Source organism: Cibotium barometz, chromosome 28, assembly GCF_041138505.1.
Source record: "Cibotium barometz isolate CiBa-2024 chromosome 28, ASM4113850v1, whole genome shotgun sequence".
NCBI classification, from domain to species: Eukaryota; Viridiplantae; Streptophyta; class Polypodiopsida; order Cyatheales; family Cibotiaceae; genus Cibotium; species Cibotium barometz.
In genome coordinates this window covers 26,770,614-26,784,458 of record NC_141073.1, presented here as the reverse complement: position 1 = coordinate 26,784,458, position 13,845 = coordinate 26,770,614, and the positions used below count along the sequence as shown (strand labels likewise).

At 38.6% G+C, this 13,845-nt stretch overlaps 1 protein-coding gene across 2 annotated transcripts; it reads right to left on the bottom strand.

Moving 5' to 3' along the window:
• Positions 1 to 8,664: 8,664 nt before the first annotated feature.
• LOC147622689 (cyclin-U1-1-like) lies at positions 8,665 to 11,144 on the bottom strand. 2 transcript variants are annotated; one of them, XM_086822286.1, is made up of 3 exons: positions 10,714 to 11,144; positions 9,640 to 10,420; positions 8,665 to 9,541 (listed from the first exon to the last, which is right to left on the bottom strand). In XM_086822286.1, the coding sequence occupies exons 2-3, from the start codon at positions 10,032 to 10,034 to the stop codon at positions 9,184 to 9,186; spliced, it is 753 nt and encodes a 250-aa protein (XP_086678412.1). In that variant the 5' UTR covers positions 10,035 to 10,420; positions 10,714 to 11,144; the 3' UTR covers positions 8,665 to 9,183. The 2 variants fall into 2 exon arrangements, with proteins under 2 accessions (XP_086678412.1, XP_086678413.1); XM_086822287.1 differs by having other exon boundaries at positions 9,640 to 10,244.
• Positions 11,145 to 13,845: the final 2,701 nt, after the last annotated feature.

Sequence of the window (13,845 nt, the reverse complement as noted above, 5' to 3'; positions counted from 1 at the left end):
CTAGTCTTAGGTTAGGTGGGTTGATGGTGATTAGGGTAGCCTTGATTTTGGACCTACTTGTATCTATTGAGTAAGATACCTCGCCGCTCATAATGACACCTGTACTTGTTCAAGAGTGTCTCTCTCTCTCTCTCTCTCTCTCTCTCTCTCTCTCTAAACAGATTTCTCCTGCGATTTTGCAAGAGCAATATCTTTTATGTTTTTTTTTAAAACATGCGAGTGTCGCCTAAGCGATTTTGCGAGAGCAATCTCTTTTATGTTTTGCTTTGAAAACATGTGGGTGTTGCCTAAGCGAATCCACTATAAAAAGTCAATTTGCAAGCGCCGTTATAGACACCATGTAAGCGACACATAATAACCGTCTTTATGTGGCATCCCATGCAACGCCACGTGTCGCATACATGATGATTTTTTTGTTAAAAAATTTTTGCCGCCTATACGATGACCGTCATCGCCTAAACGACGCCCGTTTAAAAATGCATCATTCTCAATCCATCGCTAATGTGGGGTCGTGTTGTAGTGTTATGTTTTCCACACTAGATTCAAAAAGGGGCCTAATAGTTATAAGAGGATGAAGCCCATAGACATGAAAGGTAGATACAAAATAGTGAGAGAAAGTGGTCAAGTACTGATATCAATAGCCAAGAAAGGTAGCAAGAGAAAGTGGTAAGAGATTCACATGCAAGTAGTGATATCAATAGCCATGAAAGGTTGTAAGAAAGTGGTAAGAGTGGTGGAAGTAGTGATATCGATATGGCACCCACCATGACGACGTTATTTCATGTCTATACATGATGCAGCTATACATGCAACTACTAGCATAGTGTTTCTAGCTATGCCATTTGTATAGCCATGCTAATAGTTGTGTAGATAGCCAGGTGTTAATTGGGAAAAAAATGGATTCTCCCACCTATGGTTCCATGATATATTGTAACACTATTGCATAACCTACCTTCTCATTAAAGGTTATGCACTATTGTGCATAACCTTTATCTAATTCATCTTCTTACTTGCTTGCTCTTTCACATGCATAGTGCTCTCTTCCACAAGCATAGTTCTCTCAAGCATAAGGTATGTTTCTCCTCCCTTCTACATTTTTCGATAAAAATGTTTTTACTTTCCATGTTCTCTCCATTACTCCTCTTTCTATAATCCCTCTTTCTCTAATATAATATTATTTCTTTTGTTTTTGGTTTTTTGTTAAGGTAAATACTCTTTCGGCCATGCTCTCTTTGGCTAACTCTTGAAGTATAATGCATATTTGTTTTCTTATAACATGATTTCTCACTACAAGGGAAACCCCCCCCATAGCAATCGCAAACAGCAAAGGGTGGAAAAGAATACAAGCATCACATATATGACGACTCGCATCACATATATGATGATGGGTATTGCATCAGTGAGAGGAGATTTTTTAAACAATTATAGCATCCATAAATAGCCCAAATTGCATCACTAAGCACATCGTTTAATGACTTTTTTTGTGTGTTGTTTAAGTGACAAGTTTAGCGATGCCTGCATACTAGAATTGTGTCACTCAACTGACATGAGTTGCTTAAAAGAAAAGCATCACTTAAATATTATTGAGGAATTTTTAAAAAAAATCCCCGCGAGGCACTTGCGTCTTTCTTGCAATCTCTCCACAGGTAAGTCTCTCTCTCTCTCTCTCTCTCTCTCTCTCTCTCTCTCTCTCTCTCTCTCTCTCTCTCTCTCTCTCTCTCACACACACACACACGCACTTCTCATCTATCATAAAGCTCACACAAAAAATCTCTCTACTTTTTTTCATATGCTCACACACACACACACACACACTTTTACACATTTCTCATCTATGGTAAAACTCTTATTAATGGTGTGAACGGGTTGGGAATGGCTTCACAAAACACCTAAAGTATGGGTATTATTCAAATACGTACAACTACCCAAAAGTAATCATATCTTTAATATCCTACATGCGAGTTCTGCCCGCTTGACATGACATTCATTCTGCGCATTACCCAACTATGACATTCATTCTGCGCATTACCCAGCTATGGCTGGTTCTGGTTAATACATTGTGTATTGGAACGGCATCGACGAGGGGCTTTCACAGTGATGACCAGCTACAACATCAGCAATTAGTTCTTTTTCCTCTCAAGTAACTCATAGTGACTTGCTTTTGATACACAATTGATGGGATATTGAACTATGGAATCCCACGATAGCTTTCATATTACTGTGCTTTTTTAATGTTGCATAGGAGTATGGGTAAGGACTTGATTGAAACCAATATTATGCTTTGTCCATAATGCTTATGTTACAAAACGATGTGTAGAAATTTCAACTATGAAGGACGATAGGATAATGACCTCTTGGGGAATCCTATCTGGGATTAATACTTGAATGATAAAAAATTTTCTCTGTTTTTTTTTTAAATTCTTTCAGTTTTGTAGGTTGCACCTACTATCTTCAATTGTTATGTTTTTTCTCTGGTTTTTTTTTTAATTCTTTCAGTTTTGTAGGTTGCACCTACTATCTTCGATTGTTATGTTTTTTCTCTGGTTTTTTTTTAATTCTTTCAGTTTTGTAGGTTGCACCTACTATCTTCGATTGTTATGTTACGATTAACACTGCACCTAATCTGCTAATATGGGTATATCTTGATATCTAATATTAAGCTAAGGCTTCCCTAAACCCCCCTACACATAGATCATCAGATTACTATTGATACAGGGCTACAATTAACTATGACTGATAAACGATGCCCATGCTATTTTTCATCACAAATAGTAAAAGCTAATGAACATTAAAAAAAAATCTCACCTTTGGTCGTGCATGACTGATTGCCCATGATGGTGATTCATCTTGTTTTTTCGGTTGAGATGCTCTCTCACTCTTATATATTACATCTACTACCGAATATTTGATGGCTATTATGAGATGGACTCCCTAATTCCCTATGCACATATATTCTTAGTTTGTTGAGAGGATATAGGGCTATGCATAATTTCCTTCTGAAACTGATACACGATGTCTGGTAAGGTTTGTAAATAGTGGCTTACAATAATGATAATGTCTAAACCAAATTTTGGTTTTTAATTTTAACTCGGCTTTGCATGGGCTGATTGCCCTTGATGTTGATGATATATCATAGCTCACATTATAGTCTGACAAAATTATGGAAACTTTTACGTGTTATAACATGACGTTGATCATAACGTGACATTTGCGCATCTTATAATTGTCGCTGTTGTTAAATGGGTATACATTCATAGATGCCTCATGGTTTCTTTTCTGAAGGTTATCTCCTAGTAGGATACTAATATAATAATCATTTGTTTATGAGTTAGCGTATTCTTTAGGAACATCTATTGAGATAGCCGAATGTTTGTACCTTGATAAGTGTAAACAAATATACACAATACATTCTAGTTTTTGCTGACATGACAGGAGATATACTGAATATCTACTAGGTTATTTGGAATTACTATAAGGCCAATTGTCTTGGTATTATTAGGAAGCCAATTGTCCTTCATAATATAGGTGGAGATAATGACTAATCCCTTTTCTTAGAGATGATACTAGTATAACAAACCTTATGCATATCAAGGGATTAGATCCCATCACCGCATAAATCATAAGATATTTTGGGTGACATCTATAACACGTGGTAAATCCTATGACACCTGCAAGACACACACATGCTAACTCTTTATTTATCTGTTTGGATGGATGCAGGTAACATGATCTGTTCTCTCAAAATAACTATGGGTTTATCTCTACACCAAATATTTACAAATATTAGAGTCACATGCTCCATGGACTTGTAACATGATTATTGTATATAAATCTATAGTTATATAATCATGTTTAACAATTTTACTGGTCAAGTTAGATAAGGTTCTTGGACGTTTCTAACTATTGATGTAGAAGATTGAAAACACACACTATAATTGCAGTATATATCTCCTTTTAAATATAGAGATATATGGAACCTCTAGCTTGATATTCTTGACCTTAGAAGTCTAGCTCTCGTCAATATCATTGTGCTCTATGAGCCAATAGGTATCAAGTAGGTAGATGTATTTTTAAGGCGAGATCAAGGCTCACAAAATATTGTGTTGCATGCTGGTTAAAGGAAGTCCTTATCTCATTCTTATCTTAAACTCATCTCAAACTCTAATAAGTTTCTTTTGGTTTTAGATCCTACCACTTATAAAGAGGTGTCGAGATTCCGATGGAACATACCCTGTCAGAAGGTTGCCAGCATGTCCTGGCATTCATAAGGGATGAAGAAGCTCAGAACAAGATTATGCCATCGAGAAATCCAAAAATTTTCCCTCTCGTATCCATCTTACAATTCCTATCATTCAATGATTGGGTTCTTGTTCTTGCAACTCTTGATAAAAATAAGTATGATGGCAACCAAACCATCTCTAACTTATTATCACAAATACCTATGCTCACTTTAAACCTACCATTCAGATCATACCTCCTTTGCTACGGTGGGAGAGGATATCTCTTTCTTAAGAAAGAAATTTGGGTTGGTTCCAACCTTCATTCCTTGCTGCTCATCCAATGTCCCCCTTACAAGAAATATTTTTAATAGGGATCCTGGAGCTCTAGAGGATATTAAGTCTTCCAAATAGACATGTGTACTATGAATGACTCGTTTATTAGAATTGGTACCAACAAAGGTGTCCAAGGTATACCCTTTTCTACCAATTCAGTAGGTGGAGGTAGAATCAATGAGGGTTTCACATCGTCTATGGACCCTTGCAAATAAAGGGTTTTTAGCACCCATACAAGCAGAAACTTGGATATATCTGGCCAATATACCAGTTTCAATGCTTGAAGAATGTAAAAACCATTCTATCAAAGGTGTTGAATATCTAGAACGAGGAGAACTACTGAAATCGCCTTTCTCTATGAGTTTTTTAGACCCATCTAAATGCTCATCACATGTGGGCATTTATGGGAGAACAAAAGGCACCATGACTTTTTCAAAGGCCAATGATGATTATTATTCTAAAACAATTTGGAATATCTATAGGCCATATTTAAAATATGCTTGTAAATTTCTTGATCCTAATGGCCCTTGCAACTCTAGTATAATTTGGTTTGCCCATGCTATATGGTATCTTGTGAATCACTTGGAGGATCTCTTTCTAGGAAAACCAATGGTGTTACATCTCTCGCTTCTTTGTTCTTGGCTAGGAGGTCAAGCTAGAAATCTAGTTTAAGCACAAATTGCCTTTTTACAATTTAGACAGCTCATGCTGGATGTGCTGATTGAACTCAAAGGAACTAAACCAAGAACCATTCTTAATAGTTATGGCCAATTTAAAGGGATTAAGCTCATAAATATGCTTCTTAATCCTTGTATTGATAGTGAATCCCCTTCGTCCCCTTCTAGAAAGGAACCCAACTCATGGTTTGGTACACCTAATACTTTTACCTCTTTTCTCTCCCCTTCCTCTAGCTATAGCTCTGCAAGAAATAGATCAAAATCTTTTACTTTAAAAAGTCACGGGCGTGGTTTTCCCGTTCAAAACTTGCAAGATATGTAATTGCGGATTTTGTGTCCACAGATTTCAAAAAGCCACACCGGGAGAAGGATTTTGTGTATACCAAAGATGATATGCAAATGCATAACTTCTCTCATTTCCTTTTTACTAACAAATTATTAGAATATGCCTCTCGAAAATAAGTATTGATTGCATCTTTTGACTTAGTTTTAGGAAATCATGATGCCTCGCTAAATGTCAAAATTGGTTGGAGATATACTGTTAGTTTAAAGAAGATTTTTTGAAGACGTGAGTTCTTACAAGATGATGCTGAACCTCAATGTTTTTATTCTAATTTCACTAGATATGCTATAGAATTCTCTAACTTTGGTTTACATGTGTGCACGACAAATCTGAACATTGTTCCTAATACAAACATTAGAAGTTTACTCTCTAAAGGGTTAAATCACATTCCCACAAAACACATTTGACCATCGGTGCCATGCTATATTCTCTGAAAAACATTGCCAGTAAACACCAACTAGAGTCTTCACAAGTTAATGAAATTGCAGATGTTGTGCCTCACTTGTTTATGATCTATTGGCATGCCATAAAATACAAAGATTAAGAAATCCGTTTACGTAGATATACTATTAGTTTAAAGAAGATTTTTTGAAGACGTGAGTTCTTACAAGATGATGCTGAACCTCAATGTTTTTATTCTAATTTCACTAGATATGCTATAGAATTCTCTAACTTTGGTTTACATGTGTGCACGACAAATCTGAACATTGTTCCTAATACAAACATTAGAAGTTTACTCTCTAAAGGGTTAAATCACATTCCCACAGAACCTCTCAATCCACATTTGACCATCGGTGCCATGCTATATTCTGTGAAAAACATTGCCAGTAAACACCAACTGGAGTCTTCACAAGTTAATGAAATTGTAGATGTTGTGCCTCACTTGTTTATGATCTATTGGCATGCCATAAAATACAAAGATTAAGAAATCAGTTTACGTATTCATAAGGTTCTACTGAGATAACATTAAGGGCACTAGTAACTTTCAGAGGAGGTTGTTCAGAGGACATCCATTTCAGCTGTAAACAAAAGGCTGCCATACTAGTGGTATTAGAGAAAAAAAATATCATATAGTTCATACAATTTTTGTAGTAAATGAACTAGATTTTCTTTGCATTATGTTACAAATAAGTTCTAAATCATTCGTTTAGTTAATAGTTGTGTTTGGTAGAGCATGTTAATGATATGAAATGTATTCTGCACTTGAAGATACTTCTCTTTACTATGATAATATCGATACCAATGCAACATGGAATTAAAAAAACATGTTTTAGATAGATAAAAGAATAGAGCTTATTGCATGACAAAAATAGTAGTGATAAAATGACTTCAAACTTTATACACTACTTTTGGTGCTTTTGCTTTCAGAAGCATATTGTCATGAGACGAAGCTTTCCTCGAAGACGGTTGAAAAGCACAGTTGTATTTCCTCGAGGAAGGTTGAAAAGCGCGGTTGTATTTCCGTGAAGAAGGTTGAAAAGCACGGTTGTATTTCAAAATGTTTAGAAATATGGTTCATTTTCTCTTGCTTATTAAGGAGGGGATGATATTGAACTTGAGGAATGTGTTAAAAAGCACAAGATCAAAAAACTCTGATTGCTTGGTCACTTCACCAAGCAACTGGTGAGCTTTTACTTTTGTGGATGAGTATTTGCATTGTCTCCTCCAATTTCAAACTTACATTCAAATATACATATTGGAACTTCAAAGAATGAAGGGCTGTGCAGCTATATGTAAATGCGCAGTGACCTCTCTACAGGCGCCATATGCATTGCAATACTCATTCTTTGGTGGCTGCAGCTTGTAGTTTATACAGAGACAGGTTTGAATTTATAGAGAGACAGGTTTGAATGAAGGTGTCTCACCTTTTCCAAAAAAATAATAGCCTGCTTATCCTCTCTGTAGATTGCAGCATTACTTGTGAGTTTCAAGAACACCCGATTTTTGAGTGCTTTCTTTCATTCAAAAGTATACTTTTTCTCAAAGAACGCCACTCTCATATGCCCAAGTCATACAAAAGTGAAATCATCACTCTGAAGAGTTTCTCTACCCACCCCACCCTGTGAAAAGTACAATAGTGTACCCACCACACCAAAGAACTGCCCATGCAGGTAGCGAACAGGAGCCCCCCAATTCAGCCGCTCTACTGATTGGAGTGAACATCACGAGTCACCAACTTTGATCCCCATTCAGGGTCCAAAGACAAAAAAACATGTGAAGCCTGGATGTCATGCCCTTTCTCATCGCAGCAGATGCGCTGCAGACGACGGTAGAGAGTCCCAGGCGAGAGGTCAAAACATCCAACGTCGGGGTGACCAACACCATGCACCCCTGCATGGGATAGCCACTATCCCACATGAATCCTTTTTTGCCTCCTTAGGGATGTCTTCCATGAATTTTGAACCCATAAGCTCCCCTATTGGGGAATGTGGGCTCTAACCTAGGAGACTCAGTTTCATAACTTCACTTACATGCAGTTGGGGAAACAACTTGCATTGTTACAACACTTGTACAATATTGTAATTAAGGCTTAGTCATGGATACGAATTTGGATCTGCCAACAACACTTTTGGCATTCAAAGGAAAGATCCTAAGATCTGTGATGCAGCACTTCGAAGCTCTACAAAATCCAACAAACACTACCTGCCCTTGATGCAAGCACTCTTATCTCAACACCAATTCAAAGGAAAGATCCTAAGATCTGTGATGCAGCACTTCGAAGCTCTACAAAATCCAACAAACACTACCTGCCCTTGATGCAAGCACTCTTATCTCAACACCAATTCCCTTACGCCTGAAGAACTCCCCTGACATGGCCAAAAGGATTAAGACTTGTACCTGGCTACTAAATAAAAATATTCATGAGAACCACTGCTCATCAAACCCATGAAAACACCTTCGCTAAAAATTCATACTGTAAACTTGCAGTGATGTTTGCCGATAATTGTGTTCTAAAGTGAACCAAGCGTGTATGGCAAGAGGTGATATCTCATGTCCATAAGCATGGCCTCATGTAATACCTGGAAGTAAGCTGCCTTTAAAACACTAGCACTAAAAGAATTTAGTTTGCTGGTCATATAAGCCTGAGACATAAACAAAACTACACTTGTATCAAAGAAGCCTGATTCAACCAACTTTCACCAGCTTCGCATACAATGTGCATGTAACAATTCTGCATTCATTCATCTTATAGTCTTACCTCAAGCTGTCCCAGAATCTAAAAGCCGGGAGCTACTAAAATTGCTACCAAAACCAAGACAATCTTGCATGAAATATATTGGATTTTGCAGGGGGAAATGCAGCTTTCATCTGTTGCCTCAACTAGCGTCCACAACAAACCAACACGCCCCCCCCCCCACCCGCGGCGCTCTCCAACACACACAAACACACCTTGACCCTTGTTTATCTGGCTTTGAATTGTGCCAAGCATACACGCTCAGCAGCAACACCAGCTCAGCTGTTTGAACTGTTCGCCATAAAGATTGCAGCTCGAACATTGGTACAGCTGTGCATGGCAGCTCTAAACAAATTACACCACATAAAGGGTTATTTGACTCCAATCTCCATAGCAATGTATCCCATGATCCACAACACTGATTAGCACACCACACTAAGGGTCTAGCAAGGTGCTGGTGGGCGACACTGAAGCTTCCATGGTTTTTGCACTTGCAGTAGATGCAGAACTATGGTGCATCACAAGCCTCAGTTTCCTGTGTGCATCCTCCAGTGTCTTTTGCTTCTCATGGTTTTGGTGCTCACTTGATAAGTTGACAGTGTTTGGTGGTGTTCTCTCAATCCGTTGCCCTGCAAGCACCATCTCTCTTTCTAGGTGTGTGCAGTAGCCTTCAAACACATTTGAAGTCACCTGAAGCCGGAAGTCCAAGCGGAACAGAAAATCAACCTCTAGGCTGTTAAGCTCCACGTTGGTGATACCACCGACGCGTGCATAGAAGGCATTATTGTAATGTCTAAAAGCCACAGGAACCAACTATATTAGAATTAGTCTAATGCTATAAGAGATAATTAAACTTCAAGTAGACAAAGCGGAAGCAAGAGAAGCACTCACACATCATCAAGAAGTTTGGTGGCCACCATGATGCTAGTAATGAGCAGCCGGTGCACATTAAGGGAGATCAAGGGCAGATCAGGCTGCTTATGAACTAGATGGTCAATAAATATGAAACCCACAACAAAGCATGATGGGCTGCAATTTGAATATTTGTGTATGCGTTCTAGGTACTTTTGGATGCTTATGTTTGGATGCCGCACGCCATGAAAAATTGTCAATTTCCTGTGTACTGAAAGATCCTTCAGACATTTCTCATTTCTCAGCACCAACCGTTCCAAGGTTGCCGCAAGGGCCAGCAACACTCGGGGACTCTCTTTCTCAGATGACTCTGATACCCTTGCATTGATGTCTTCTGTACCTTCAACTTGAAGGCCCTCTTGCATCCTCCCCATTTCCTTTTTTCTTCAAAGGAATCCAGTAGGCCAACGCCGAACCAGATTCAATCAAATACCCAAGTCACATAGCCTGACCAGCAACATGCTCATCCATGCCCCGTAATGAAATTATGATGGACCACCTCTAGCACATCAGAGGTGTCACCAAGTGATGGGGTTGTACCAATGCATCTTTCTCTTCACCAACTTTAAAGCCAAAACGGGAACCTGAAGTTCATGCAACAAAACACAATCTACAACCACATACATTGTACTAATTTGTGCTGTGAAAAAGGCATGTAACTCCATTCTCAAGAACACAATTTCCCTCATAATTCATCATCTAGGAGTTTTTCTCGGCCTTGTTGATGAGGTGATTTGGGACCTTGTGGCGTGAGATGCGTCTGCGCACATTTGACACATACAGATGTAAACATATTCATACATAAATATGCATGTACACGTACATGTGCATGTGCATAGAATGTGAACCTGGGCATATATAATTATACACGAGTCAGCATACAAATGTACACACATGCATACATACACCTACACATGCATGTCCATGTGAGTTATGTGCATATACATATCAATGCGCATTGGCATATGCATACATGCGTAAACACAGGCGTGTGAATGTGCATAATGATAAGTAATTTAGCATACAGGAAACAATGTACCCTTTTGTTCTCACCTCTGTTCACGGGAGCGTGCACCCAACTGCCCGACCAACACAAGACTTGGGCTTGTGTGAGAGCTCCAAAGTTGTGTTTGGAAACCTCCCTCAGAAGAAAGGCCGACAAACCCAGAACCGGCGAAAAACAGCGGCAATCTCTGAAACCACCGGCAGACAGGTGGTGAGGAGTGGAGTCTTTGGCAGATGGGTCGGCTGAGATTTCCGGCAGGGTCGGTTTAATGAGAAGAGACGAGATCGAAAGAAAGAATTCTGGCACAAGGGTGGGTTCAGCAAGAGGAAAAGGGGGTCGAACGGCAGATTTCTGGCGGACGGAGACGTCGAGAAGGCATCACAAATGTGTCGGAGAGAGGGATAGAGAGAAACGTTTAATATGCCGTCAAACAGGTTCCGTCCAATCTGGGCCTCGCAATTTGTTTAGTAATATACTTCTGAGCAATCTCGTGAGCCTCACTTTGAGTATTGTCCTTTCCCATGTGAAATTTTTTGTAACCTAAGGTCATTATTCCTCTCAAGAAGAGAGATTTTAACATCCTCTCAAGAAGAGAAACAAATTTTGTAACCTAAGGTCATTATTCCTGTCAAGAAGAGAGAGAGAGAGAGATTTTAACATCTATATCCCATAACATCAGTTGATGACTCACATGCCATTCGATTAAGAATAAACAAACCAAAACAAAATTGAACCTACTAGCCGATATGACACCAGAATGAGAGCTTGTCGCCCTTCCTTCACGAAAGACCGCCCATTTTCCTTCTTTGTGTGAAGTGCGATTTCAAATAACTCCAAAACATCATCAAGTTCAAAGTTAAACTTGAGTACACGAGTAAACTCTATATAAGAAATTATAGACTACACACAATAAAGTAATAATGTGCTAATAATGTAAGAGAGATTATCTCAATCTTTCCACTCAAGATTGCTAAAATTAGCCTATCACTTATATCTACGTACTTACCTTATACACCATACTATAATGTTATTAACTTGTTTTCTCAAGGTCATGGGGGAAACTTACCAAATTGCCAATCTCAAGACCTTCGAAGACCCTAGAGATCTTGTTTCACGCTTCCCCCACGCCCACCTTCACACCAAGGTGGATCCTCCTCCAATGGCTAGCACAATCACTCTTTTACTAAGCTCGATGTGGTGATCCTCCCGAGAACCTAGTTGTTATACAATGCCTACCAGTAAAAAGAGTGAGAAGGGAGAAGAACAAATGATTACCCTTGTTAGCAAGGTTTCTCATGTTATGGCCTTGACACACACCTCTTGGGAGCATCTTAAGAGTGCTGAACACATCAAATGACATAAATTACTATTAATGAAGATGCTCACAAGTATGCGTGGACATCGTTGATGAAGATCCATGGATATTCTCATGTTATGACATTGACGCACACCGCTTGGGAACGTCTTAAGAGTGTTGAACACATCAAATGACATGAATTACTATTAATGAAGATGCTCACAAGTATGCGTGGACATCATTGATGAAGATCCATGGATATTCTCCCAACTAAAATAGGCATGAGATATGCCGCAAACGGATGGCAGCAAGGAAATTGCTTTGATATATATGGTTAACATCCTCTTCCCCTTCCTATTGTTGATCCCACTAACTGGTTGAAGAATTTTGTGAAGGAAAGCAGGCAAGTTGTCGCACTTGAAGTGGAGACTACAACAGTTGAGAGATGTTTTGTGATTAGTCCATTGTCACTTTGAAGCTATCCCTCTAAAGAAAACGGGGTGCACGTGTTAGTATGATGGAAAGAGGTTAGTGGAATGATGGTGATTTAATATTCATCTAGTCGACTCATTGTGTAGGCCTTTGAGGTTATGTATTTGATTTGTGGGCCCCTTTGTACTCATTTATTTTTTTCTCCTCAATTGCCATTTGTGGCTTTTCTACTCTCTTTGCTAGGAATTTGAGTATTGAAACACTTAATTACTAGTATCCATAGTGAAAAGGTGGAGTTAGTTGAATAATTGTTAGCAGCAATAGTGAGGGGGATGAGAGAAACAAGGACAAAACTATTGAAGTGAACTGAAAAGGTGGAGTTAGTTGAATAATTGTTAGCAGCAATAGTGAGGGGGATGAGAGAAACAAGGACACAACTATTGAAGTGAACTGATGCTACACCGATTGCCAAAGATGATGACTTTGATAGGCTTTTGTAATGTTGTTGTTGAAGTACATGGTATCTTCTACTCCTTGTGAGATTAAGGTCTTTCAAATTGCTAGTGTAATCTATTTTTGGGTTTTTCTCTTTTCTTTTTAATATAGAAGTGGTATGTGCATGAGGACTTTTCTATCCTTATAGCTTGTATGAAAGATGGGGATCCATTTTGATGAAGGTTGGTTGTGGCAAGGATCCATTGGTGAAGTAACAATGATAAATGGAGTGAAAAGTCTAGTCAAGATGTGAGCTCAATTGCTTTGTGTTGACTTTGCAATATATCATATTGCAATCAAACTTTGGTTTGGAGTGCATATGATGCATGACACCATGTCACGTGGGGTAGGTTGAAGAAGTTGTTGATGAGGATCATGTCATCCTTGATGATGATGATTTATTCACAATGTTGTAATCGCTTACATAATGTGAAGATGAATTGAAGGCGTGGTAGACCATATTACTACCTTATGTCAACTTGTTAATGGTGTTAGTGGTAATAAGATACCATGCAATGATGATTATGGCTGACACCAAGTAGATGAATTGAAGGCATGGTAGACCATATAACTACCTTGTGTCAACTTGTTAAAGCTGTCAGTATATAAGATACCATGCAATGATGATTATGGCTGTTTGATGACATTGATGTGAGGTAGTTCACCTTTGGGATGTTGGGCTTGGGTAGGCTTAGAGTTTGGTTCTCCAAATATTTTGCTTTCTTTTTTTTTTCTACTTTCTTCATGCTCCAACTCTTCCTACTTTCTTTGACTCTTTAGGTGCTTTCCTTGACATTTTTCTTTGAAGCACATGTGTTTTTGTTACATTAAAGCAACATATTGAGTTGCTATGACTGTAGTCCTGTACAGTTTTTGTCCTCAAAAACTGTACTCTCAAGCGGACTACGCGCTAGTGTCATAGGTCCAAGAACAAATCTAGACCGTGTTTAATATC